Source organism: Sparus aurata, chromosome 2 (genome assembly GCF_900880675.1).
Source record: "Sparus aurata chromosome 2, fSpaAur1.1, whole genome shotgun sequence".
In the NCBI taxonomy this organism is placed as follows: domain Eukaryota; kingdom Metazoa; phylum Chordata; class Actinopteri; order Spariformes; family Sparidae; genus Sparus; species Sparus aurata.
In genome coordinates, this window is record NC_044188.1 from 9,016,361 (window position 1) to 9,040,117 (window position 23,757).

Sequence of the window (23,757 nt, forward strand, 5' to 3'; positions counted from 1 at the left end):
GAGCAGCTAAAAGTTACAGCCAAGTCTGTCAGTCATCTCTGCTGAGTGTGTTGTAGTTGTAGTCATATGGTGACAAATTAATCAAAACAGTGAACTAGGGAAGAATTCTATCAACTGATTTTATTGACAAATACCAGAAAATACATTGTTCATACAGTACAAAATTCAAGTAAGATGAAAAAGTGCAAAAGTATTTAAAAACATTAATGCAAATCCAGAGCAAACATTGTACAAAGAACGGATACTTCAGTACATGAACTTACTTCTCACATCTAACGCTGACCTCATAAAAAAAAAATACAACGCTGCAGTTTGAGTAAGCTTTCACAGTTTATGCGCAATTTTAAAGCTGAATGTGTCCTCAGAAGCCCTGCAAGCACCTTTAATCTCCATCTTCACACTGTACTCTTGACGTCGATGACGATGGAGTAGCTGACCAGATGAGCGTACTCCTTACTGCCTTCTCCTGTCGCCGGTGGCTTCTTCACCTCCGGAGAGCCGGGCTCTTGCATCAGAGTTGTCAAAGCTGAGAGAGCCTCCTGCTCCTGGATCACAGAGACACGAAGGAAACGGGGTTGAGGGAAATTTTCACAAACAAGATGATTTACAATGAAAAATGGGATTTATTATCAGGTATCCAAAGGAAAAATTAAATTACTGATTTTACCCTCACCTTATATTGTTTTCTGCCATTTGCTTTGCTGTAAGACAAAACAAAAAAAAAAGATTGTATTAAAGGGTTACTTCGCTAATTTCAAACATTTAAGTGTGTTTACAGGTCTCGGGGAGAACTGCTGCCTATGTGAAAATAAAATCTAATGTCTTTTGTGGCTCCAGGGGAAGTTGAATGTAATTGATAAACTTCCTCCAGGGTTTGGCACTTTATCAGATAACATGCAGCTTCCTCTGGAGCCCCAACATAGTTTAAACTATTTTTTTTCCCTATATGTAGTAGCAGAGGTGGCAAAAGTACACACACTGTTTACTCAAGTAGAAGTGAAGATACTGTGCTGTGTTTAAAAAAAGTGTGTTTTGAAGTGTGTGTTTTTCATACATACTTCAAACATGGTGGAATAACACTTTAACCATGTGGACCCTAGATGATTTTATGAACTTGTAGTGCTAAAGACCACCACTAGATGACACTGTGACTCAGTCCGACACCCTGAGTCGGTTCAAGTGTGCAGGTTGCAGGTGAGAATGTGAGGGGAATATCAATGGAGACGAGTGGTGACCCGAGTCGTCCTCATTGATCTCTGATGTCAGAAGCAGCAGCTCACTTTGTCCGTTATGACCCCGGCGACATCAACTCAGTGAAGATCTGCTGCCGTCAAAAAGTGTCACTATGCAGCACCGAAGGGCAGGGTGAGGGTGAGGGTGAGGGGGGGTAGCGTTTGGCGTTAGTCCCAAAATAGCTTTCCTCCCGGGGAGTCATGTTTTCTTGTGTACGCTGTGTGACTGACCTTCCCAAATTAGCCTGACAGGACCCTCCCACCGGAGCGAGGGATAATGGGACCGGGACTCTATCAACCAATGGCACCTTGACCAAATGTTCTGACCAGAGAGAAGGGCCCATTGAAAGAGCTGCACAGTGCAGCTTTATTCACAGTGAGACCTGATCTGATCCTGACAAACATTCCTGAGAGAAAAAGTTAGATTTGGCACCCGACGTGGAAATGTGCAAACTTCTGCAGGCAGAAACCATAAACAGCTTCAGGATCGTGACAGATCCCCCATCAGTCGTAAAAGACGAGTGACTCACTGATTTTTTTCCAGCAGCAATGAGATTATGAGATGGATTTGTGGCTTTTCCTCATTGATGAATGGCAGCTCGAATTTCATTATACTAATAACTTCCGAAGATGTGGACTTTTTGAACCTTTCTGCGATGTGGCGCTGACGATAATGAGCCAACTAACAGCAGTCGGGCTGCAGAAAGAGCCAGAAGTAACACTGCTCAAAGTCAGAGCAGGAAACTGGATATAAATCTGTTGTTCTCACTGATGGAGGGAACATTTTCTACCTGTCTGCGGTGACGCAGGCACCTGTCTGCTACAGTCACACCACTTCCTGTTTGTGAGGGTTAGGGTTATAGCTGCACGATACTGGGGTTTTGGTGAGTTGGGTTAACGATCCGCGCTTCCTGTTTGTCTCGTACTTCATGGCACCCGCAGCTTTGCCCTCATTTGCCCGTCAACACATCACCTGCCGAGCTGCAACCTGTCACCTGTGGAGGCATTTAACTCACCAGCACACCCAGAGAGCGACGACGAGGAAGATCGTGATAGCTGAGGCCGAAGAGATGCAGATGATGGTCGCCAGTACTGAAACACGCACACGCATATAGTTGTCAAAGCCACAAATAGCAGATTTAAGTCTGAAAATATACCTCAGCATGGTGATATGATCACAATCTGTAGAGTAAACAGGTCACTCTGCTCTGTGCATGTAGATGGAAACTACAGCATCAGTCACGCACTCACCAAACACCCTGTCCTCGCTCGTGACCTCCACATGAATGTTGACCGAGGCCGTGTGGTGATAGAAGGACGCCCGGCAGGTGTACAGGCCTTCATCCTGCTCTGTGAGCTCCGACTGGAAGACCATTGCGTCCCTGTCCATTTGGACGGACGAGCCACCGCTCCTGAAACACAAGTGACCTTTAACTACAGACATAATTATATATTCTTCTTATTGACTAAAACCAACAGTTTCCTTCGCATCTGGCCTCCCTCCCTCGTCCGTGCAGCTCATTTCCAAGCCAATCTGCCCTCTAAAGACATGAAACTTCACAGTTGCACCACATATATAAAGTTTAATTTGTTTTTAAAAGGCTTGGCACTGTTGTTCTTTGCAAATGGAATAAATGTGCATTAGTCGGAGGCTATTTTCAGCCGTGGATTAGAACACATTTGGTGCTCTAGTGTATTTATGGCAGCAGGATGTGAGCATGGGACTGACTCAAAATAAACTACTGTGCCCATGTTTGACTAGTCGGACTGATGGCACAAAAGGTTTATAAAGGCTTAGGCGCCACAGTAGGATGAGTTTATTTGGTCTTTCACGGGATTGGTGACAGTAAGAAAAAATACCGAATATTGCACTTTACTGCACTTTAACTTCAAAATTAAGTTGGATGATATCTAGACCTGCATGATTCATTGTTTAGTCGTCAACTACTGTATTAAGCACCAACTCTTTTTATAAACATTAGTCGCTTTGAGTCATTTTTCAAGAAAAGAAAAGTCCAAATTAACCGCATATCTGTATAAACTGAAGAGGTTTGGGTTGAGGACAAATCGAGACATTTAACAATGTCATTTTGGCCTTTTGGAAACACTGATCAACGTGTTTTAAAAACTATTTTCTGACATTTTAGGGCCCAGACACGCTAAACCGACATCAAAGAATTTGCAGCAATAGAGGCCGACGTTGTGTCGCCTTACGTAGCCTGTGGCTGCACCTGAACAAACAGCAAAGACTGCAGCCGACATCTAACTACCTCGTACGCTCTGTGGCTGCCTGACAGGAAAACACTCTCTCCACTACAAGGTGGTGATAGGTGGTGTCAGGTAGTATAATCATCACTCAAAAAGGGAAATTATAAAAGCTCTGGGCAGTGGATGTGCTGTTCTTACGATGAAATATTTGTTTTTATTACATCCCTCTTGTTAAAATAGCTATCACCAATCAAGAATGCGTCTGATGGAGGCAAAAAATGGCCCTGATGGAACAAACAACCAATATATTAGTCTGGAAAATAATAAACACATCCATCAACAGTGAAAATAATCTTTGGATGTAGCCTCTAATGAATGTCGTGGAAACAATCCAGCGAGTAAATCTTAACTCTCAGTGTAGTCACTAATTTTAATGGGGAGAACATTGACTTTTGTGTGTTCAGGTGCTTTCCTCCTGATATTTAGGAGGTAGATAATAAAAGATACGCCACCTTCGACAGTTAAGGTTGTACTCTGGCACGTTGCCCTCGACTCGGAGCAGCACTCTCTGCTTGTGATGATTTTCCTGGAGAGACAGTCTGCGTGTGGCGGCCTCACCGCCGTAGCGGCTTTGCAGAGGAGTGGTGTGGTTGAGGACTTTCACAGAGGAGATGTCTGCAGAGAGAAGGCGAAACTTGTATCTGTGGGTCCCTCAATGCATTTGTATGAATTGCTACGTTGTGCGTGCAGGTGTTTCTTGTTGTTGTTCGTTGAACTCACAGTACTTGGGGACGTGAATCGTTTCCTCCGTGCTGCCGTGTTCGTAATGATACACACAGGTCAGGTTCTGCCCCTCGTGATGGGCCAGACTGAACTGATAAGTCAGCCTGGCTTTCTGGATTTGGCCTTCATACTCTGACTGCAGGGATGTTTGGCTTCGGGCGTTTTCGGGAAGAACCCAGGTGAGGTTGGTCCCGACACCCTCCCCTCTGCAGTCGCACACTGCCAGCCAGAGGGAAGAGTCATGCTGTCTCTGCAAAGACACACTCAGCAGATGGGCTCCTGAAAAAGAAAAACAAGGGGTGACGGGAAGTCGATTAGCAGCTGTGCGAGTGTGTGTCACGGAGAGGAATATCTCAAAGAGTGAAACAACGTACTGTGAGCGAGAATGTGCGCCGTTCTTTTTTCCGGCGCCTCCAGGCTCGGATGCTCCACCGTGCAGCTCAAATTCTGACCAGAATACAAAGAAGACAGGAAGTGCACAGAGCTACGGGCTGATACCAAACCATCAGCCCGAACTTCAGTCTCTGACAGCTCGCTGATGCTGCTGTCACCGTCTCCAACATGCCAGGTTATGGTTGCTGCAGGGGCGACGCTGTCCACAGAGCAGTCCACATTTGTGAACTCGTGACCGTCTCTCCACTCAGTGTGGGAGCTGATGGTGATGTTTGGGCGAGCTGCAGTGGAAAGAGAAGTGAAACCACAGGAAGTGAGGGGTTTCTTTCCAGAACAAGATAAAATCTATGGTCAAACACGTCCGCCACTCAGGCAATATTAAACATCCCCCTGATTTGTTGAACATACCGCAAAGAGGGAGTGTTATACTTCTGTTCTGCGGCTCCTCAAACGCAGGATGATTTATCACACACTCTGCAGTGAGCTCCCAAGGCGAGCAGGCAGGGAGGAGTAAAACTCCCCTGACAGAGTGGCTTCCATTATGAGAAGTGAAATTGAACCAAGAGACTCCAGACACACCCTCCGGTAGAAGCCAGGAGATGTTGGCTGCAGGAACAGCATCGGCGGCTGAGCACTCAATCACCCCGCGTCCATCCTCGGTCCGCAAATCAACTCGTATGGTGGGAGGAACTGCGAGGAAGGGCGGCGGAGAGGAGACGTTCCACATCAATATTTTATAGTCAGACAATGCAGGTAATGTATTCATCAAAGTGTTTTAAGGAAGAGTCCCACCTACCAGGCTGTATAACATGAGGTTTAACAGTGATGTTAAACTTCAGCACCGCTTGAAGTTTGTGATAGGAGAAGGAACACTTGTACAGCCCGGCGTGCTGATCCCCCACAGCACCCTGAACCCTGAGGCTGCCGTCTACCAGCGCCACACCCTCAGGCAAGGGCCCATTATCTCTAGAGGGAAACACACACACACAAAAGAGAATCAAATGCTTCAGTTTACCAAGATCAAAATATGGCAGTTGAAAGCTGAATAAAATTGTTATTTCAATCAGGAAACCCGTCTAAATCTGGTTCCTGCTGTCTGCCACTTGTGGTTTGGTGCCACAGAACGTGACACCACATCCTCCATGTGATATGTAGGTCATTTCAGTCTACGTGTGCATGAGTAAAAGAAAAAATACTAATGTCACTTGTTTTCTGAATGTTTTTGCAGGAAAAATGTGGGATAATGTAAGTAATCAACCGGACAAAACACATCACAAAAGTCTAGTCTTTGGATATGTTTTCGTGCTGAAAATGCTACACACGAGGCCTATAAAGCTCATCTAGATCGAATAAACTGTTTCTGCAGAGTAAAATGTGTAAAACGCCCCTTTAACACCAAGTATGTCTCACCTTTTGCAGGTGACATTGAAACGCGGCACATTCCCGGTGACCTGCATGATGGAGGTGTCGCTCTGTCCTTCCAGCAGCTCCACAGATTCGGGCTGCTGCTCTTGGACATCATCGCGGTCGCTGCCCAGCTCTGAATTCAGCAGCTGAACTCCTGAGATATCTGCAGAACAGAGAGCCACATCTCAAATTCTGCAACTCCTGCCTCGTGAGCGTCAGCAGAGTGCTTCAGGTGTGATGATACTCACAAAAAGACGGCAGTGTAATGACTCGTGAGACTTTGTGTGTAAATTTGGGGTGTTGGAACACACAGGTGACGTTGCGGCCCTGGTACACTGCGGCAGGGAGGAAGACTGAGCTCGTTTGTGTGTCGGAGTCTGTGCTGGTCTGTCTCTGCAGCTCTTCATTGGCGTCCAAAGCCAAGGAGATGTCAGTCTCAGGTCTCCCCCCAGACGAAACGCAAGAGACCACCCAGAACTCACTTCCTCCGTCTTGTATCATCTCTGCTTTAATGGTCACATTTGGCCTCGCTGCCGAGCAGGAAGAAAGGCGAGAAGAGTTATTCTTTCACAAGCTTTAATGTTTTTTCCAGCAAATTAAAAAGTCAGATTGTCAGACTGAGGCTCAGGGTGTTTTTGTTGAATAGGAAGCAGAGGCCGGATGAGCTGAATGTTAGCTAAACACAGGCCGTAAGGGTCTTCTGCTGCTTGGGCTTTTGGAGAGTGCTGACTCCAGCTTATCACCTGTCCCATCTGTTGGCCGGGCTGCAGCTGAGAGCAGATGTCTGGCCCAGCTGCTGTCCAACCAAAGCTGAGAGAACCGCAGGCTTTAATACGGGGGAATCAGCAGAGATCAGAGTCTATTATCAAATACATAAAAGTTGTGGTGTCATACAATAGCCAGCCATCCCTAATGAGTAAGAGAGGTGAGCTAACACCTCGTTATAGCTCCGCTGATGGGGAAGAGCTCGTACGATGAAAGTGAGTTAAAGCACTTTGGCTTTAAAAAAATTCCATCTGTTAACGCCTACATTTATGTGTGGATTTAACTGCAGTTAGAAAATTACCAAAGCTGCAGTTCTTCAATGAGGTGTGAATGTACCGCGGACAAATGAGCTGGCTGTTCTGGCTGATGCTGAGGGGATCATAACCGTGCGGGCTGCGCTATGAAAATTCACTTTTGTCCACGCAGGGATCTGGATTCTCTGCAAGTGCAGGTACAAATTACATTTTAAATTAAATCAAATGTCTTATGCGTGCTAGAGGCAGCGCATGTACTATGAGAACCAGAGCCCACATGTGGAGTGTCTGAGGAAACCAAACAAAAGTTGTGTGGGGTTTCTTTGTTGCTTTTTCGCCATCTGTTTTTATGTCAGCCTGTTTTTCTTTTGTTTTTTGTTTTTTTCGCGTGTCGTGTTTGACTGCAAGATCCGTTTGCATCACGGGGATGAATTATGCTACTTACAGAAACAAATCAGTGTATTCACATAAATAGATTCTCATTTCAAAGCTAACGTTAACTAATTTCTTTGGCCACTTGGGGGCAGCAGAAACAAGTTGTGAGCACAACACTGATGTATATTCAGCTTTTCAATAGTACTTACGGAGCAACGTTAGTGTGTTTGTTGACGTCCAGTGAATGAAAGGGCCAAGAGACACCAAACCAATATCAGAGGACTGGTGGCGACAAGGCTGACTGTGGCCTCGCCCGTGTCTTGGCCAAAAAAACTGCACTTTGAACACACCGTAAAGACTACAGCTGACAGCAACCCGTCTGAGAGGAAATACCTCCCCACACCAGCAGGTAGCGCTAGTCTGTATTAAACCACAGGACTCAGGTCTGTAGAGACATAATCCAAGAATATGTCTGATAAGAAGTTGCAAATGGCAAAGTGGAGAGGCCGCGGAGAAGAATAGGATGAAACCGCAGTAAATGGGTGACATCAATGATACTGCAGCGACAGCCTCAAAGGACTTTCCTTTTCTGTTTCTCTTCTTGTGCACTGATTTGCTGAGTTGAACATCCAATCAGAGTGAAGCGAGACACACTGCAACAACTAGAGCCACAGACGATCACCGATGGCTCATTGTGTCAGGGCCCAAAGTCCAATCTTCACTCTCTTTTAGCTCTATTTTTGTTCTTCAGCAACTGTGGAAAGAAATAATTGGCTCTACAGCTGCTAAATTCTCACCAGGTCGTAGTCAGCTCTATCGATTTTGTTTTTTGCAGGAAAAAGAAACGCTGGTGTGAGTGAAGCAAAACGGAAAGGTGGAGGCCTGAAAGAGGCGCGAAAATGCTCAGAGGAGCTTAGTGAAACTGCACAGTCAGGTCGTGACTCATCATCACTATGCCTGACCTACTTTTTTATTTTACACGTAGTCATCTGATCCATTGTTAAGATGCTCTAATACTGTATATTTATCTGAGAACTAAATACAATGGGCGTGCTGAATTTCAAGCTCCATCTCACTCAAGATCCTCTGATCCTCTGATCCTGTGCTCGTCATCATGAATACTTTAAAAGTTAAAAGCTGTACAATTTGAAAATGTTTTTTTTCAAATGAATATTGTACTGGAGAAATACAGTCGTTAACATTGCCTCCCGCATTGTGGTTTGATAATCAGTTAATGGGTTGCTGCTGTATTACGGTGCTCCATATGCTCAACACCAGTGAACGAGTGCTTTCCCACATGAATGCATTGCACTGTGCAAAGTGATTTATGGTCCGTCACTGTGTTTGTGGAGCAGAGTGAAAAGGAACGGCCGGCGTGAAAAATCAGCTGGAGAGACTCATTGTGTTGCGAGATGCTGAGTCATGATGCGTGATTACAGAACTCTGCCCGGTGATGGAACACAATATGTCACCTCCTGGCAAAAACACAACACTGACACTCAGCTGTGAGTGTGAGCTTACTGTAGGTTTCCACCCTCACTGTGGTGCGTTTGGGGTTTGGGAGTGTCGGGTGTTGGACCACACAGGTCACGCTGTCCTCGTCCTGGAGGTGGGTGGGGAAGCGGAGGTTGCTGCTCAGGGTGGAGGTGCCGTTCGGGTAAGTGGTTTCAGTCACGTTCACAGTAAAAGGGGGATCTGGGGGAGGAAGGTCGTTGACCAGCCAGCTGATCTGAGGCGGAGGCTTGCCGCCGACAGTGGAGCACGACACCGACTGGTATTGAGAGCCGTTTATGGTCTCTGCGCTCACCAGGACATGGATATCAGGCCGAACTGTGGATGGACGAACAAGTAAACGTGATATAGGCATGTCTGCGGTCAAAGCTGCATGAAAATCAGAGAGGTGCATTATTGGCTTGTCTTACCTACTACAGTCAGGAATACATACTCAGTATAATCTACTTCAGCTGTTACAACCTCACACTCGTACTCTCCCTCATCTTCCAACTTGGACACATTCATCTTAACTGTGATGTTGGTGGCAGAGACTGGTTCTGAAAAACCTTCCTGGCTAAATGGTTTGCCAGAACGATACCCCGCCAGTCGTGTTTTAAATTTAGATTTATGCTGGCGTTTCCACATGGCACTCTCGACGTCATCACTGCCCAGGTATCGACAGCTCAGGTAGGCTTCCTCTCCCAGGACCGCTGTGATGTTTTGTTGGACCTCAAGCATTGTTTCGCCCGCACCTGAAAACACAATGTTCAATGACAATAAGAGGTCATAAATTCACCTGAGCAGTCAGAAAAATTGCAAACACAAGCAAAGCAGAAGCTTCTTGAGGGGGAGAATGTGATTGTTCCTCTCCCTGAGACGATGGACAGCTGGCTGATAGATGTCCACTGTTGTGCCTATGAAAGGGCTTTTCACACATCCTATTGTCTCTCACTAGTTAAGTGAAACTGTGATGGATGAGGCAGACTAACTGGGTCAGTGGTTAAAAGGTTCTCATTCATTTTATCATAATTAGAACGTGCCAATGACGAATCGATAGAAACAAGACTGAGGGCTGAATTCACAAAGAGCTGCGGCGGCTGACAGCACCATGAACTGACCCCATGGTAACACCCCTGATAAAGTTACTACCAAGTCGTGAAGATGCTAATTATTTTCACTTGAACTGCATGTGGTTTGTGAATGGGATTTTTTTTATTTTTTTTTTGCAATGAGTATCGTACCAAATGTCTGCCTTTTACAACAATTTCATTAAGTGTAATTAGCACCAATATGCAGAAGGGGTGCACTTCACCTTTTGCGGGTATATTGAGAGTTACATTTTTGTCTTATTTTTGCAGGTTTGGTGCTTGCAAAAGTTCTCCCCTAAATGTTTTTCCAGAGAAAAAGAAGGAAATTTATCACAAAGGTTACACACAATCTCAGTGCAAAGGCGCATAAAGACACAATGCAAACACAGGATATTTTCATCTTTTGCTTCATTCGCATATTCGCGTGACTTTGCTGAGTCCTGTGAGTGGAGGCTGGCCAGCTGTAAAGGAGAGAGTCTGGTGCAGAGCCAGACCATCTGGAGGAATAAACACCCAGATTCTGTCAATCTAAGGGTTAAAAGTTGCTTTGCATTCATGTGAACACACAGTTAGAGTCTTCAGCCGTGCTAGCCTTGCTTTATGCTTAATGTCAGCATGCTAACATGCTCACAGTGACAATGCTAACATTGTGTTGTTTAGCCGGTAAAGTTTAACATAGTTTAGTTTAGCATTGTAGTAGGCTTACTTTTGCTGATCAGCAGTAAACACAAAGTTCTGTTCAGCTCATTCATTTTGTTGTATTCGGTCGTACCCACTTTTGCATTTGGCACATCAACTAAAGTTCTATATTTTAAGAAAAAAAATGCAATTTTAACCTGATGGTGGCGCTAAATGAAAAGTCAGGGTGAATACTCAAGTAACTAAAAATCATCCTAAGGGAAACATGAATATCTGTACTAAGCCTGATTGTATCCATCCAATGGTAGTTGAGACATTTCACTCAGAATAGAAAATGTCAACCTTGTGTAGGTGTTAAATGAGAAGCAAGGGGATCACAGAAGTCGTAAGGATCCATCCTCTGGGGAATGTGAATATCTGTATAACATTGTGGACCAAACCGTACAGCAGAATTTGAGATATGTCACTGAATAAGGAAGAATTTTGACCTGCTAGAGGCACAAGGTGATTCTCCATAGTCATGAGGATTCATCCTCTGGGGACCATGAATGGGTAAAAAACCAGAGTTGCAACACAAATAAAGTCATGAAAGTACAAGTTAAAGACGGACAGACGCTGTAATAAAACTCAACGAGCTGAAAACGGGAATTTCTGCACAAAATGACACTTGACAAATGTGTCCTGTTCCCCTCAGTGTACATTTAATAGAAGACTCCATTATGTTAATGGAATGAAAACAGTCCAAAAGTTACGCCCTGATCCATACCCAGACACCGACGACCTCTTACCTCCACACTTGAGAAATCAGCCATGATTAGGGGAGGTTTCAGAGGAAGGGACATTTAATAGAGCCTGACAGGTTTTAGCACCAGCAGAGAGGACAGTGTGCAGACTCCAATGCATACCAAGTCCTTTTCATCCTGCTCCCTCCGCTGACTTTATCAAAGTGCACGCGAGGACACAGTTTGTTCTACTGAATCCAATACTTTCTATTCAGCTTCGGATGAGTGAAACGATGACAACAAACTGCTGCACTGCTTCATGGAAAAGCACTGAACCCACAGCCAGCTGCTGCACTCAGAGCTGTTTGCATCAAACACCATTAAAGCTGAAATGCTGTTGGTCTTACTATACATCACAGCAAATGGAAACAATGTGGAGAGCCTCCAATCCTTTAAAAAGGAAAGGACACAGAGTGAGAGAAATAAATATGCTGTACGGGTTCAATTATGCCTTGTGGGTTCATAATTCATTTGCCCTTGCAGGTTATTGCCAAAATAAATGTCAGCCAAGCATAAAAAAGGCACACCTTAAGGACACAAACTAAGTAATAACTGAGAAAGAAATCAGGTATTCATGCACTGCATCATATTTCCTGAGCCCCGGGGGCTGCTTCTTCTCACCAAACTGCAACCATCCACCCGTGGCACATCACAGCAACTCTTCCTTTCCAGCAGACTGGGGATGTGGTGAACAAATAAGACTTTCGACTCTTTAAAAAACAACTCTTTTCACACGTTTAATCTTTCATCTGCGGCTGGAAGTCCAAGTGACTCCACAGAAACAAAGACTTCTAACGGAACAGTAGGATCTTTAAATAAGTGCAGCCTGCAGAGGGTTTTCCCCTTACACACAGAAAAACCCCTTAACGACCCTCGTATATTAACTTTAAAAGGCTGTAAAGAAACTAGACGTGGCTTCAGGTGGCACCGCTGATCAATAATAATGAGCTGCCAGAGTGACAACACCAGCATGTCATCAGCAACATATTTGCACAAATAGTTATTATTAGTGCTCTGGAGATGCATCCAGCACGCTGCTTTATTGCCCATGTGCATTTATAATTGGACTAATCAGTAAGGAAAACCATAGCAACACTGTTTAGTGTGAATGCCACAGGTTAAACAAGACCTCACGGGCCAGTAAAAGAAGCCCATAAACAGCTGACAGTCACAGACGGATTGTAACCCTGCAGACTTACCCAGAATTTCCAAGCAGTGAGCAACATTTAGGACCAGACCCAAAATCAACAGCCATGAGCATCCCATCATGGTGTCACTGAGTGAAAAAGGAGGTGGACTGGCTGTATGTAAGGCTTAAGGATATTTAAAGTGTGTGTGTGTGTATGTGTGTTTTCTGTGGTTTATGGTTAGAGGTGCACACCCTCTACAGCTGACACTGACGTGGGTGCGTGTACCTTTGTGCGTGCCTGCTTGCTGCCACTCATACAGCGCATAACAAACAGCTTCTCTCTTCTGCTCTCTGAAACAATAACTCTTCAGAACATCTGCAGATTTACAGGTTTTTTTCTCCGAGTTGCCCGTGCGTTAAGCGTCTGCTCAGTAGCTAAGTCACCGCATATAGCAGGGTTGCCTTGGGGAAATGGTAAAGCCATACATCATTCATACCGTCCCGTTCCTGCTGGGGCACTCAGAACCGGCCCTGTCTGAGAGGCAGCACCAGCTCCTGCTCACACACTGCAGTTTGGGAAATCACTCACTTCTGGGTATTGTTTCATGGCATTATGCTCCGCTAATTCACTTCGAGACAGTGTGGGTTTTTTTGTTTTTTTTTTCCCCAGCAGCAGTCAGACTTATTTGCAGAGCACCACTTCTCACCCGGCAAGAACAAAAACTGCAGAAACAAATGTGGGTGAGAAAAGGTAAAGACGTGCAGCGCAGGGGCTCAGCAGCACCGCCTGTGTGAGTTTGCCATCTTTTATTTCCTGTTATAGTGGATCAACTTCAGCATTTAGTCACCAGAGACCACAGTAAGGATGACGGTGAATGAATTGACCGGACGCGTGCATAGAAGCAACATCACACTTTGACTGAGTGTGGTTTGTAACGGCTTTTTGAATCATCTGGTATGAAACTGGCACCGAGACAAAGTGGGTTTTACAACAAAGAAAAACAGTCGTGTCATCCTCTTTCACTCTCAGCTTCACAGACGCTCTTACTCACTACATCAGCACTATACAAACATACCTGAAAAAGGCCCGATCATCCTCCTGTAAAATGCTGAATTGTAAAGCCATGTCGTATCTTTCTTTGCATTTGAGGCCAAGAAACTTAAATACACTTTAAATTCAGGAGTTGGACCCCTGAATAATTTATGTAAGCGCAGAGGAAGGAGCACGAGCAACGTTCAGGGTCTCTCTTCTGTCTGGTCAGGATCAAATTCGGATGTTTAAAAGAAAAAATCACCCAAAAATGTCATTTACTCAACAGACTTGTTTTGAAATCTTAAAAAACAACTAATTTTTTTTTTCTTTAGAGCTCATCAAATGTAATCCAAGTTTCTGGAAGTCCAGAGATTTCAAATTGATTAGATAAGACGTTATTTACCTGCTCTTTAAGACGCAATCTTCACTGTAGCTGCTAAGCTACAAGCGTTAGCGCGCACCCCGACTGAAGTGGGTGAACAAGCTTGATTGCCCCCCGAGAGTAAAAAGAACTTCTTTTCAAATCAATCTGGGATCTCTGGGCATCAGGGGGACGTGCACATGACTATAGAGGGGCAGGGGCTCACAGTCAGAAAAGGGTAGTATGTGCCCATTTTTTCAGGCCTTAATGACATAATATGTAGATTTATTGATGAAAATTGATTTTAAAAAAGTAGAAAGCTAACTACTTAGCTGTGTATCCTGTGTAGCTGTGAGTGATACGCAATTGCCATTTCTTTTGTGTCAATAAAGTATTGCCAACATGATTTTATTCACATTATAATAATACTGAGGTTTGGAAGACATGCAATTCAGCTGCAATTCTTTAAAAGCAATACAACGCTGGTTTATTATTTGGCTACTTATCGGAGGGCAAGTGCAAACAAGAAATACATGCTACACATCTAAAAATGTGACAAACCCAAGAAATGACTTCCGTGACTGTAAGTAGGAACAGCATGTTTACAACAGCAAAGTAGCAGTAAACTCAATATCTGGAAGGAGTTTAAGATTGGAGGCAAGATAAACAGCCAACTCAGACAGCTGTAATATTAGATTATTCTTATCTCTCATTAACAGCAGTTAGCTTAACAAGCACAAATGGCCGCTTTTCTGAAATATGGCTCAAAGCACGTTGAATAAGTGGAAGGCGACTTGTTAGCCCCCACAAGGAAGTTATGTTCATGGATTTATAACTCACAAAGCTTCAAGTCGCTCCACTGTCACGTCCCAACTACGTGCATGGTGGAGTTCTGATGAGGCAGCGGATTTATAGGCTCAACACTCTCACACAACACCATGTTACGTATGAAATACGCTATGTACGGTAGATAACCGTACAGTGGCATTTTTATACCGTTGTTTATTTCACATCCCTATGCACAACAGGAATGTATTTATTCATTAAAAAACACACAAAAGGGGCACTTTATAATACGAGGCAAAAAGGGCAGGGGCTCAAGCACCCCTTGGGCCTTATGTGTGCACGTGCCTGGGGGGGAGGCTTGGAGTATGCTGGATGAGCTGTATGGAGCCGATGATGTATGGAGCTGATGATGATGGATGTGCGGTTGAGCTTGTGCACCCATTTCAGTCAACGTTGGCGCTTATGCTTTTAGCTTGGCAGCTAGAGTGAAGATTTCAGTTTAAAAAAGAGTTTTATGAACATCCTTTCAAATCAAATTAAGATCTCGGTGCTTTCAGAGACGTGGATTACGCCTGAGGACTGTTTTTTTTTTTTCTTTCAACAAGTTCCCATTTACTTCAGTTGTTTAGGAGAATGTTTTGCAGTGAAGCTCCAGAAATGTTTTGTGGACTACGAAACTTCACCTGACTTCTGATCAGCATGACGGTGAGGAGATAATGACTGAATTTCCATTTTTGGGTGAACTTTTCCTTTAACCCCTTTAAAGTACTTATTTCATGCAGATCTCACATCAACATCCAGTTGAAAGTTCTTCAAAGGGTTTGAAGAAAAGTGTTAATCAAGCCAAGTATCCTATCTCGGTTCCTTGTTAAGTAATTTTGTTTAATAAAACTGATGAAAGGAAGCAAATTAGCGTCCACAGTTATCAGCTTCTGAGCCGCACAGATGAGAGAAGTTCTTCTGGCACGATCGAGACAAGATTATGTGAGATGATCGTATCTCCGGAAGGTAAAACACAGTTCAGTCTGCTAGCGAAAATTACACGCAACATTTGATTTGAAGGGCAAACACTTGACACGGAGTCAAGTTTATCTCTTAAAACCCGGTGTAATCACATGAAGATGGAGCTGGTGGTAATTTTTCCAGCTAATTAAATTACCTGAAGTGGTTATTCCCTCAGGGTAGGCGGAGGTGGAGCGGAGTCTGGAAAACCTTCGGTCTTTTCCGGCTGTGCCCTGTACTGTCTGCGAGCTAATGTATTTTTCTGACAATGAATTGTTAATGTTTCACAGACAAGGTACTCATAGATTTCACAGATGTACCACTGGCATCCCTTTCACCTTGCTGGCTTTCTCTTTATCGGCCTCTCCACGGACACGCGTGCGGAAATTCAGCTGGAAAAAAAAAAAGGTAGCTGGTGATCAGCCAGTAATAATGTGTGTGCGCAGGAAAGCACCAGGAAAACGGTTGTGTGGTAACCTACTTAACTCAGTGGAACCTTATCATCACTTTCTACAGGGGAGGAAAATCACAGATCGTCTGCACCATCTTGTCCTGCTGTTACTCATTTACAGCTGAATTATCACCAAACCCTCCGGCAGTTTGTCACACACACTGATTCCGCGCTGACACAAAACTTGATGGATAAGCCACTATTGATCTCATTCACAAACCGGTATTGGCCTGTGACACCGCTGGCGGTCGCGTACAAAGAGAAATTAAAAAATAAAAGAAGTCCATGTATCAGTACCATCAGCACGCACCTCCATCTGGGCTTCTATATCTGGAAGTACAATCTAATACCGTTCACGTTTGAGGAGACATGTGTGGTCTGCACGGACAAAGAGTCTGGTTGGAAAGGCCACTCGTTCACTCCCCTGGTCTGGAAAACAAATAGGAATAAAGGTAAAGGAGGTTTTAATGCAAATAATCTCTCTTTTTCTTGGTGAAGCCTGCCTTGGAACACATCTTTAAATGTAAAATCAAGCCTTACCTCTTTAGCAGGTACTTTTGAGATATTATGAGATGAAATGTATTGAAAATAATAGCTTGATATTCTGGGAAATAAGCACGTTTTTCCAGTCTGCTGACCGTCCTCAGCGCTTTGTCACACTCACCCTTTCACACACGCCATGCAAGGTGCCAGACTTGCGATTTGGGGCTTATTATCTTGCAAAGTGATACTTTGACATGCAGTCAGAGGAGCTGGGGAATCAAACCAGCGACCGTCCGATTACTGGGCAACCCCATCGACCTCATGAGCCACAGCCGCCCCGAGACAAAATACCAGGAGAAATCTTGCTGGCTTTGTTACCGAGAATCAGATGAGAAGATTGAAACCACTCAAGTGTGTCTGGTAAATATGAAGCCAGTAGCACGTTAGCTTAGCTTAGTTTAAAGCTAGAAACAGCTTGTCTGTCCAAAAGTAACACAATCCGGCTCCAGTGCCTCTAAAGTTCACCAGTGAACAGACTTTATCTTGTTTCTTGATGTGTGCAAAATCCAAAGTGTACAAACAACACGAGGGCAGAGCAAGGATAGATGATTTCCCCTGTTTTTGAGTCTTTATGTTAAGCTAAGCTAAGCTAAGCTAAGCTAAACTAAACTAAACTAGCAAGCTGCTGGGGCTGCAGATGTCAGAGTGGTTTTGCTCTTCTCATCTAACTCCCAGCAAGAAGGCAATCCAAACTCTTCACATATATTTCATATATTCTACTTCTATCAGATATTTTGTTCTGGAATCCTGTGTACTCTGTGATTTTTATGGTCAGTGTGTGACATCTGTTGCATGGCTCTTATTAAGGTTTCTTCCATTTTTTTTCTTTCCGTGCTTCCTTTTTTTGGGAGTTTTTCATACTTAAATCGAGGGTCTGAGGACATAGGGTTATGTTCACTGTAGGCTACAGATTGTAAAGCCCACTGAAGCAATGTGATTGTGATTTTTCGGGTAATAAATAAAAGTTGACTTGACTTGATGTTTTAGGGCCTATGCAGTAGCCAAAACAGCAATGTGTGCCTGTACTGAAGCAAATTCAATGAAGAAAGGTCCATCAGTATTATCCGACAATTCGTACTTCAAAAGTGCAATTTTTGTATTATATTATTGTATTATAACTACTGATGTATCAACATAAAAGCAGCGTTTCATCATTAAAGCTCGTACTTTTATCATCTTCTTCCTTATTAGTCGTATCGGTTCCTATATGAAAAGTGGTTTATGCAGGTTTGATCGATTGATTGACTGATAACACCCGCTGCAGACGAACAAACGCTGTGAAGTGGCGACCACAGGAAAACAGCTGCACCCTCGAAAACAACGTCAAAAGAGTCACATTTTGTCAACAACATTTCAGCATCGCCTTCACGAGTCTATATGATGCATAAAAGGACGCGCACAACTTAAAACTCATTCACAAAACATCCTGACCTTGTTTTTTAAGAGCACATAATGGCCACTGATGCGTTTTATCAGCTCCTATAAAACATTATACACCCATAATCAATCATGACCGTCTCGTGAATGTTTATGACTTATTGTCTGACAGCCTTAAAGTACCTTTAATGCTTTTCAAATGCATCATTCAACAGTACAGAGAGACAGAGAGAAAACTTTCAATTTCCACATTTGACACAGCGATGAGTTGTGTTTCATTGTCTTCTATGAGAACTTAATGACTCATACTGAAAGACTGTTACTTATAATTTCTACAACTGTCAGAAAACATGTGAAAGGTCGCTCAACGCATTCATCCTCGTGCTTCTTGTGTTGCAAAAAGTAGAAAGTCTGATGCAACTGCATGCACACTGAGTGGGTAGAAATTTAACAAATGCTCCTTTTATTCAGGATTAAAAAGCTTTCAAAACGACGGAAAAAAACTGCACATGCAGCTTCTTAGTTCTTTTCTCTGTGTGAGTCACAACTTCTCTGATCAATCTCCTCTTCTGCTCTGATGCCCCAGTGTGTTTTAACGGTCGACGAGGCCGGGACGCTGAGTGCTTAATGGTTATTTAGTTGGTGGAAATTACTCAAACAGAGATGCTTCTGATGTTCAGGTCATGAGCCATTTGTGTACTTCAACAGTTGAGGCCGGACTGCTGAGTGCTTAATGGTTGTTCAGTTGATGGAAATGACTCAAATACACTCACGAGAAGTGGAGAGGCAAATCTGCTCATTACAGTAAGTAGAGGATGGAGCTTGGAAGAGGGTTTATGATAAATGATGCCATTTTGAAATGTGTTTCAGGGAAGTATATCTCTTTGTTTCTGAGTAACTGTGATGTCCAGCCAGCTCAACCCCAAAGCTCTGGTGGCGCATGTGGGGGACAGCAGGATTAGTCTCGTTCCAGGGGTGAAAAAAGAGAGCTGCTGGCAGAGCATCAAGTGAGAATGTAAGTGAAATGGACAGCAGATGGCTCTGGTTCGTGCACCGGTTGTTTGGGACCTGCTGAGCATGGCTGGGCCTGTGCACCCCTCCAGACCTGGCATCCGTCCTGGCTTCCCCCTCAGCAGGACTCTTGAAACCAGCAGGCTGTGAGTCTGTGCTAATGCAACCTGTACAACTCCCACCAGGAGAGGAGGAGAGTAACTGAAGCCCGTCCAAGGAAATGATGCCATTTAGACCGAAAGAAAATCTTCACAAGACCCCAAATCAAGACCTCTTGCCCGTTACATTTCTGACGTGATACACAACCAGTTAAGGCAGCGACATTTGAATCTCATATACTTCCCATCTTGTTATGATACACAAACCACAAAGCTGTTGTCTTGTTGTTGCAGAACGGAAAGGACACACCTCGGTAACCACTTCCAGAAGTGGTCTTGCGAAAAGATCAACCAGCGGTTAAGCTGCAGGGTTTCTTAAGACGACCTGGTTGTCATGTTTTTAAAAGACTCCCTGAGGTTATTTAAGTGAAATTCAACAGCTACACAAACTGACAATCTCAGGGGGGCCTCCTTAGTTTCACACAGCCACTCACAGCAAATCATGATGCCCGCATTTAAAAAAAAACAAAGAAACTGCCGCCAGATCAATACAGCTTCCTGTGACACATCGTTCTCAGGATGTCAAGTGTTGGATGGATACAAGTGCTGAGAGGTGAAGCATTTGTGTACCTTCAATAAAGAGCCGGTGGCATCATGATGACAGGAAATGAGTGGAAAGAGAGAGTTATTAAAAGACATGCAGCAAAGGTCCTCTGCTGGACTCAACCTGGGACTGTTGTGTAAGAAATGGCCGGTGTTTTTGTTTAAAACATTTTAAAAATGAGGTAAATCCATCAACAAAGTGTGAGGGAACAACAGCGTTGACGTTATGTCAGGGAGCAGACTCATGATGTTTTTCATTTTTTGTGTTTTCTGGGATGTGAGTATAGTTATAGTTAACCATCTTCAGGTTGCCATGTCTTACATGTTGCACCTTTAACCACTGTGAAAGCGCTTACGGTTTGTGATGACGATCGTTTGGCAGCTGGATTTTCAAAGCTTGACTCGGAGGTGAGGTGTAAACCAACCAGGTGTTTATTTCACAAAAAGTCCAACAACAAACTCACACTTGGTTGGATATTGTTCTCAAAACGAACCCTACAGACAACAGGTGATATGTAATCCAGACAGCAGTAACACCTGATAGAAGTCCGCCATGGCACTGACATCAACCCCTGCCACAGCATAGAGAAGTGTGACCCTCACCTTAGATTAAAATCTACAGAAACACAACAAATACATACAAATCTGTCCCCTTTAATGTTAGTTTATCTTTGACTTAATGTAAACTTTAGGGGCAGAAATGGAACATAACATTGATAATTAATGTTTTCCTTCATGTTTAATCACCTGAAACTAAGAGCCATTGTGTTTTTGTTTCTTTAGAAGGAGGCTTTTATAGCTACAGGTCCATTTCTTATTTCTACAGAAGGCCAGAACGGACAAACTAAACATTGTCTGCCGAGACGAGGGGTGTTTAGTTGGTTGCAATCTCCAACCAAACCACTAGGTGCCACTCAAGCACACAGACTGGACTTGAAAACATTAAGTCATTCAATTTGATCATTTTGGCGTCAATACAATGTAATCCCCTGTTGAGATAACCAGACTAGCCTTGTGTGTTCTTCTTCACAGGGCAGGCCATCACTCATTACAGAACATCAGGAGGATATGTCTGTTCCCCCTCCAGGAGGAGTTCTGTTTTTTGTCATCTTGCGCTTTGACTACTCCAACTTCCTCCTCGCTGGTTCGTCTGCATTTGCAATCTGATCTCTGCAGCTCATCCAGAATGTAGAAGTGCACTTTTTCTTCAACCTGCTGAAGTTTTTCTCCTGGTCACCCTGCACTGGTTACCAGTGGCTGGTCCCATTCAAGACAGTGGTACTTGCCCACAGTGCTGCAGAAGTCTCAGGCTTATCCTGCAACCCTGATTACAAAAGAGTTGGGACGCTGTGTGAGACATAAATAAAAACCACAGCTGTTTACTGTCCTGGCTCCACGATGGTGAAACAAGCTCCCCGTTGACATCCGGACGACAGAAACTCTATACATATGTTGTCCCATGTGACGACTCATCTGTTCAGACTGCCCGTAAAAACTCTCTCTCATTCTCATATTGCAGTTGATGTCCTTGTCAGGTTCTTGCCATTTTTGGCTGAATGCGCTTATTGCTGTTGTTTTGGGGACAAACACTGCCGCTAAATTAATATAATGTACAAAACACACCTACATCATCAATCTCAATGAAATACATGCAACCCCAAAAGGTTTGTGCAATAATTTCCTCCTGTACTGTGTTAATTTAAACAAATTGATGAAGTGCAGATCTATGTAATGTGCTTCGGCATGCGGGTAATGAAGTCGACCTTCATTACAGCGTCAGCCATTTATTTTGTTTTGGTTTATTTGTTTGTACATCTTCAAGGATCCTGCAGATTTCTAAAAAAAAATGATCTTAATGCAGCTCCAAGAAGAGGAAGATTTCTTCAACCGTCCAACAATGGTAACTATGAAGTTTATAGAAACATTGTGGTCATGAAAACTAAATCATTGTGATGGTATGGTTTAGAGTTTGGCAACTAGAACGTATGTTTAAAGTTGGGGAAAATTTGTGGTTACGGAAAGACAAACGTTAACCTCTGACCTCCTGCATGTGAGTCAGTCTACATCCTCACTTTCTGCCTCGATACAGAAAGGACACAACACTTCTTACATCTGAACTGAACCTTTAACAGGGTCACACACATCACCCTCTGACTCTCACACAGTGAAGCATTTACGCTGTCTTTTATTAAATATGAACCTTATTTTCTGCTATGATTTGTCGTCCTGCAGATGTATTCGTGACAAAGTTAACACTCGACTGTGGAAGATGAAATATTGGCTCTTGCCGTTTTGGAGATGCCTACTGCAGGAGGTAATAAATGAGTTAAAGATGTTGCTTTGGTTGACAGCGAGCTCTTAATTAAAGCAGTGTGGGATAATGAGAGTTCACCTCCTCTCAGGCATGCACTGCACTAAACTCAGCTGACACAACAGAAAATTCACATGCAACCTTAGACCTGAGGGACAAATTACTCTGGCACCAGCCAGGCAGGGACTGTGCAGGAAGGCAAGCAGCGAATCAATACACTTTTATAGACCTGAATCATGCCTAAATGTTGCTTCTGAGCTCTGATGCTTTCACTTATCGTTGTGTCTCATGGAGAGCACTCGCACACCTTCAGACCGCCGTGATGGAGGTGATCAATGTTCTACCTCTATTCTGATCATGTTTTATAGTTTTACAGAGTCCAGTCCGCATCAACTCTGCACAGGTTCAGCTTACAAAACGTAAAGGACAAAAAGGGTTTGGTGAAAACTTTGTGCAACAGGACTGAGTTTTGGATTCCAGCAAAACAAAACTCATGGCTGCCATCTACGGGCACAATTGATAACTGAGTTGTGAGCCACAGCACTGTCTGTCTTACATACCACATCCTGCCTGAGATATGTTGACTGGACTGCTCTTACAGGACTTTTTCCAACTCCAACACATGGTGGTGGAGCTGCAATGAACGGTGCAGCCAGGTGTACAGTATCCTGCCAAAGTGACATGTGGAAAGAAGGAGCTGTGGATGGAACCACCAACACAGAACCAGTGGTATGAGTGGTATCCCAATCATGATATTATCCTTCTACTCCACTACATTTCAGAGGCATCTATTGTGCGTTTTACTTTATTCAACAGTCTTATTTACCCCACAGATTGAGATGATCAATACAAAAAATAATCAACACCTACATTCTGATGTGTTATTATAGATTGAGGAGTGAATAAACTAATCCAAATGAGCTCCAACTTTATCAGCTGCAACATAAAAGTGTTGAACACATTATTGTACCAATAATTACAATTCAGTGTTGTTATAATAGTCATTGTGAGACAGATGATTCTGCATAATGAGTACTTTTGCTGTTTGGTATTTTAGGAAAATCTTGCTGCAAACACGTATTGGTATTCTTCTTCAAGTCCAGAGTGCAAAATTCAGTTATGTTGGCAGGAATTCCTATTTCTGTTTTCATTAGTGTAAAATCACATGAAACTATGTAGCCTTGTGTTTTTGTTACACCAGAACGAGCGTTTTATATCTTCAGAAGGAGGGGGTCCTCCTCTACAGAATCGGTGTTGGTATTGTTTGCCATCTTTAACCTCACTAGATGACGCTTAACCCTACACACGGGACCTTTAAGTGAATTTTTATGCCAATACTTGCATACTTTTATTTAAAGAGTGTGTGTTTCTACACAACTGGTACACCGCCTTCCCTGCTCCATACCTCTACCTTCTTTTCCTTTGTTTTCCCCTCTATGTGCCCCTTCCATCATCCTTATCATTTGGCCTAGGTGGTTGGTCCCACCCATCAAACCATGCCATTGGTCCCTTGTGCCATTCTCAGAAAACCAACTGGTAGACACCAATGCCTGTTACAAAAACAAGAGATCTACCAGGTGCAGGTTATCAGGCAATAAAATTAGTCAAGGGGGAGTGCAGACATCAAGCAGT

The 23,757-nt window shown here is 43.7% G+C and overlaps 1 protein-coding gene across 3 annotated transcripts; it reads right to left on the minus strand.

Annotated features, from left to right (window-relative positions):
* Positions 1-105: 105 nt before the first annotated feature.
* On the minus strand, positions 106-14,073 carry LOC115568074 (uncharacterized). Of its 3 annotated transcripts, none has more exons than XM_030395136.1 (14): positions 12,620-12,743; positions 9,340-9,663; positions 8,939-9,247; positions 6,272-6,553; positions 6,027-6,186; positions 5,413-5,582; positions 5,025-5,306; positions 4,598-4,897; positions 4,221-4,502; positions 3,953-4,115; positions 2,484-2,644; positions 2,249-2,324; positions 674-701; positions 106-545 (listed from the first exon to the last, which is right to left on the minus strand). In XM_030395136.1, exons 1-14 carry the CDS (start codon positions 12,687-12,689, stop codon positions 396-398), a joined length of 2,757 nt encoding a protein of 918 aa, XP_030250996.1. In that variant the 5' UTR covers positions 12,690-12,743; the 3' UTR covers positions 106-395. The 3 variants fall into 3 exon arrangements, with proteins under 3 accessions (XP_030250996.1, XP_030251014.1, XP_030251004.1); XM_030395154.1 differs by lacking the exon at positions 12,620-12,743 and adding an exon at positions 13,986-14,073 and having other exon boundaries at positions 231-545; XM_030395144.1 differs by lacking the exon at positions 12,620-12,743 and adding an exon at positions 13,626-13,796 and having other exon boundaries at positions 231-545.
* Between the last annotated feature and the right edge of the window lie 9,684 nt (positions 14,074-23,757).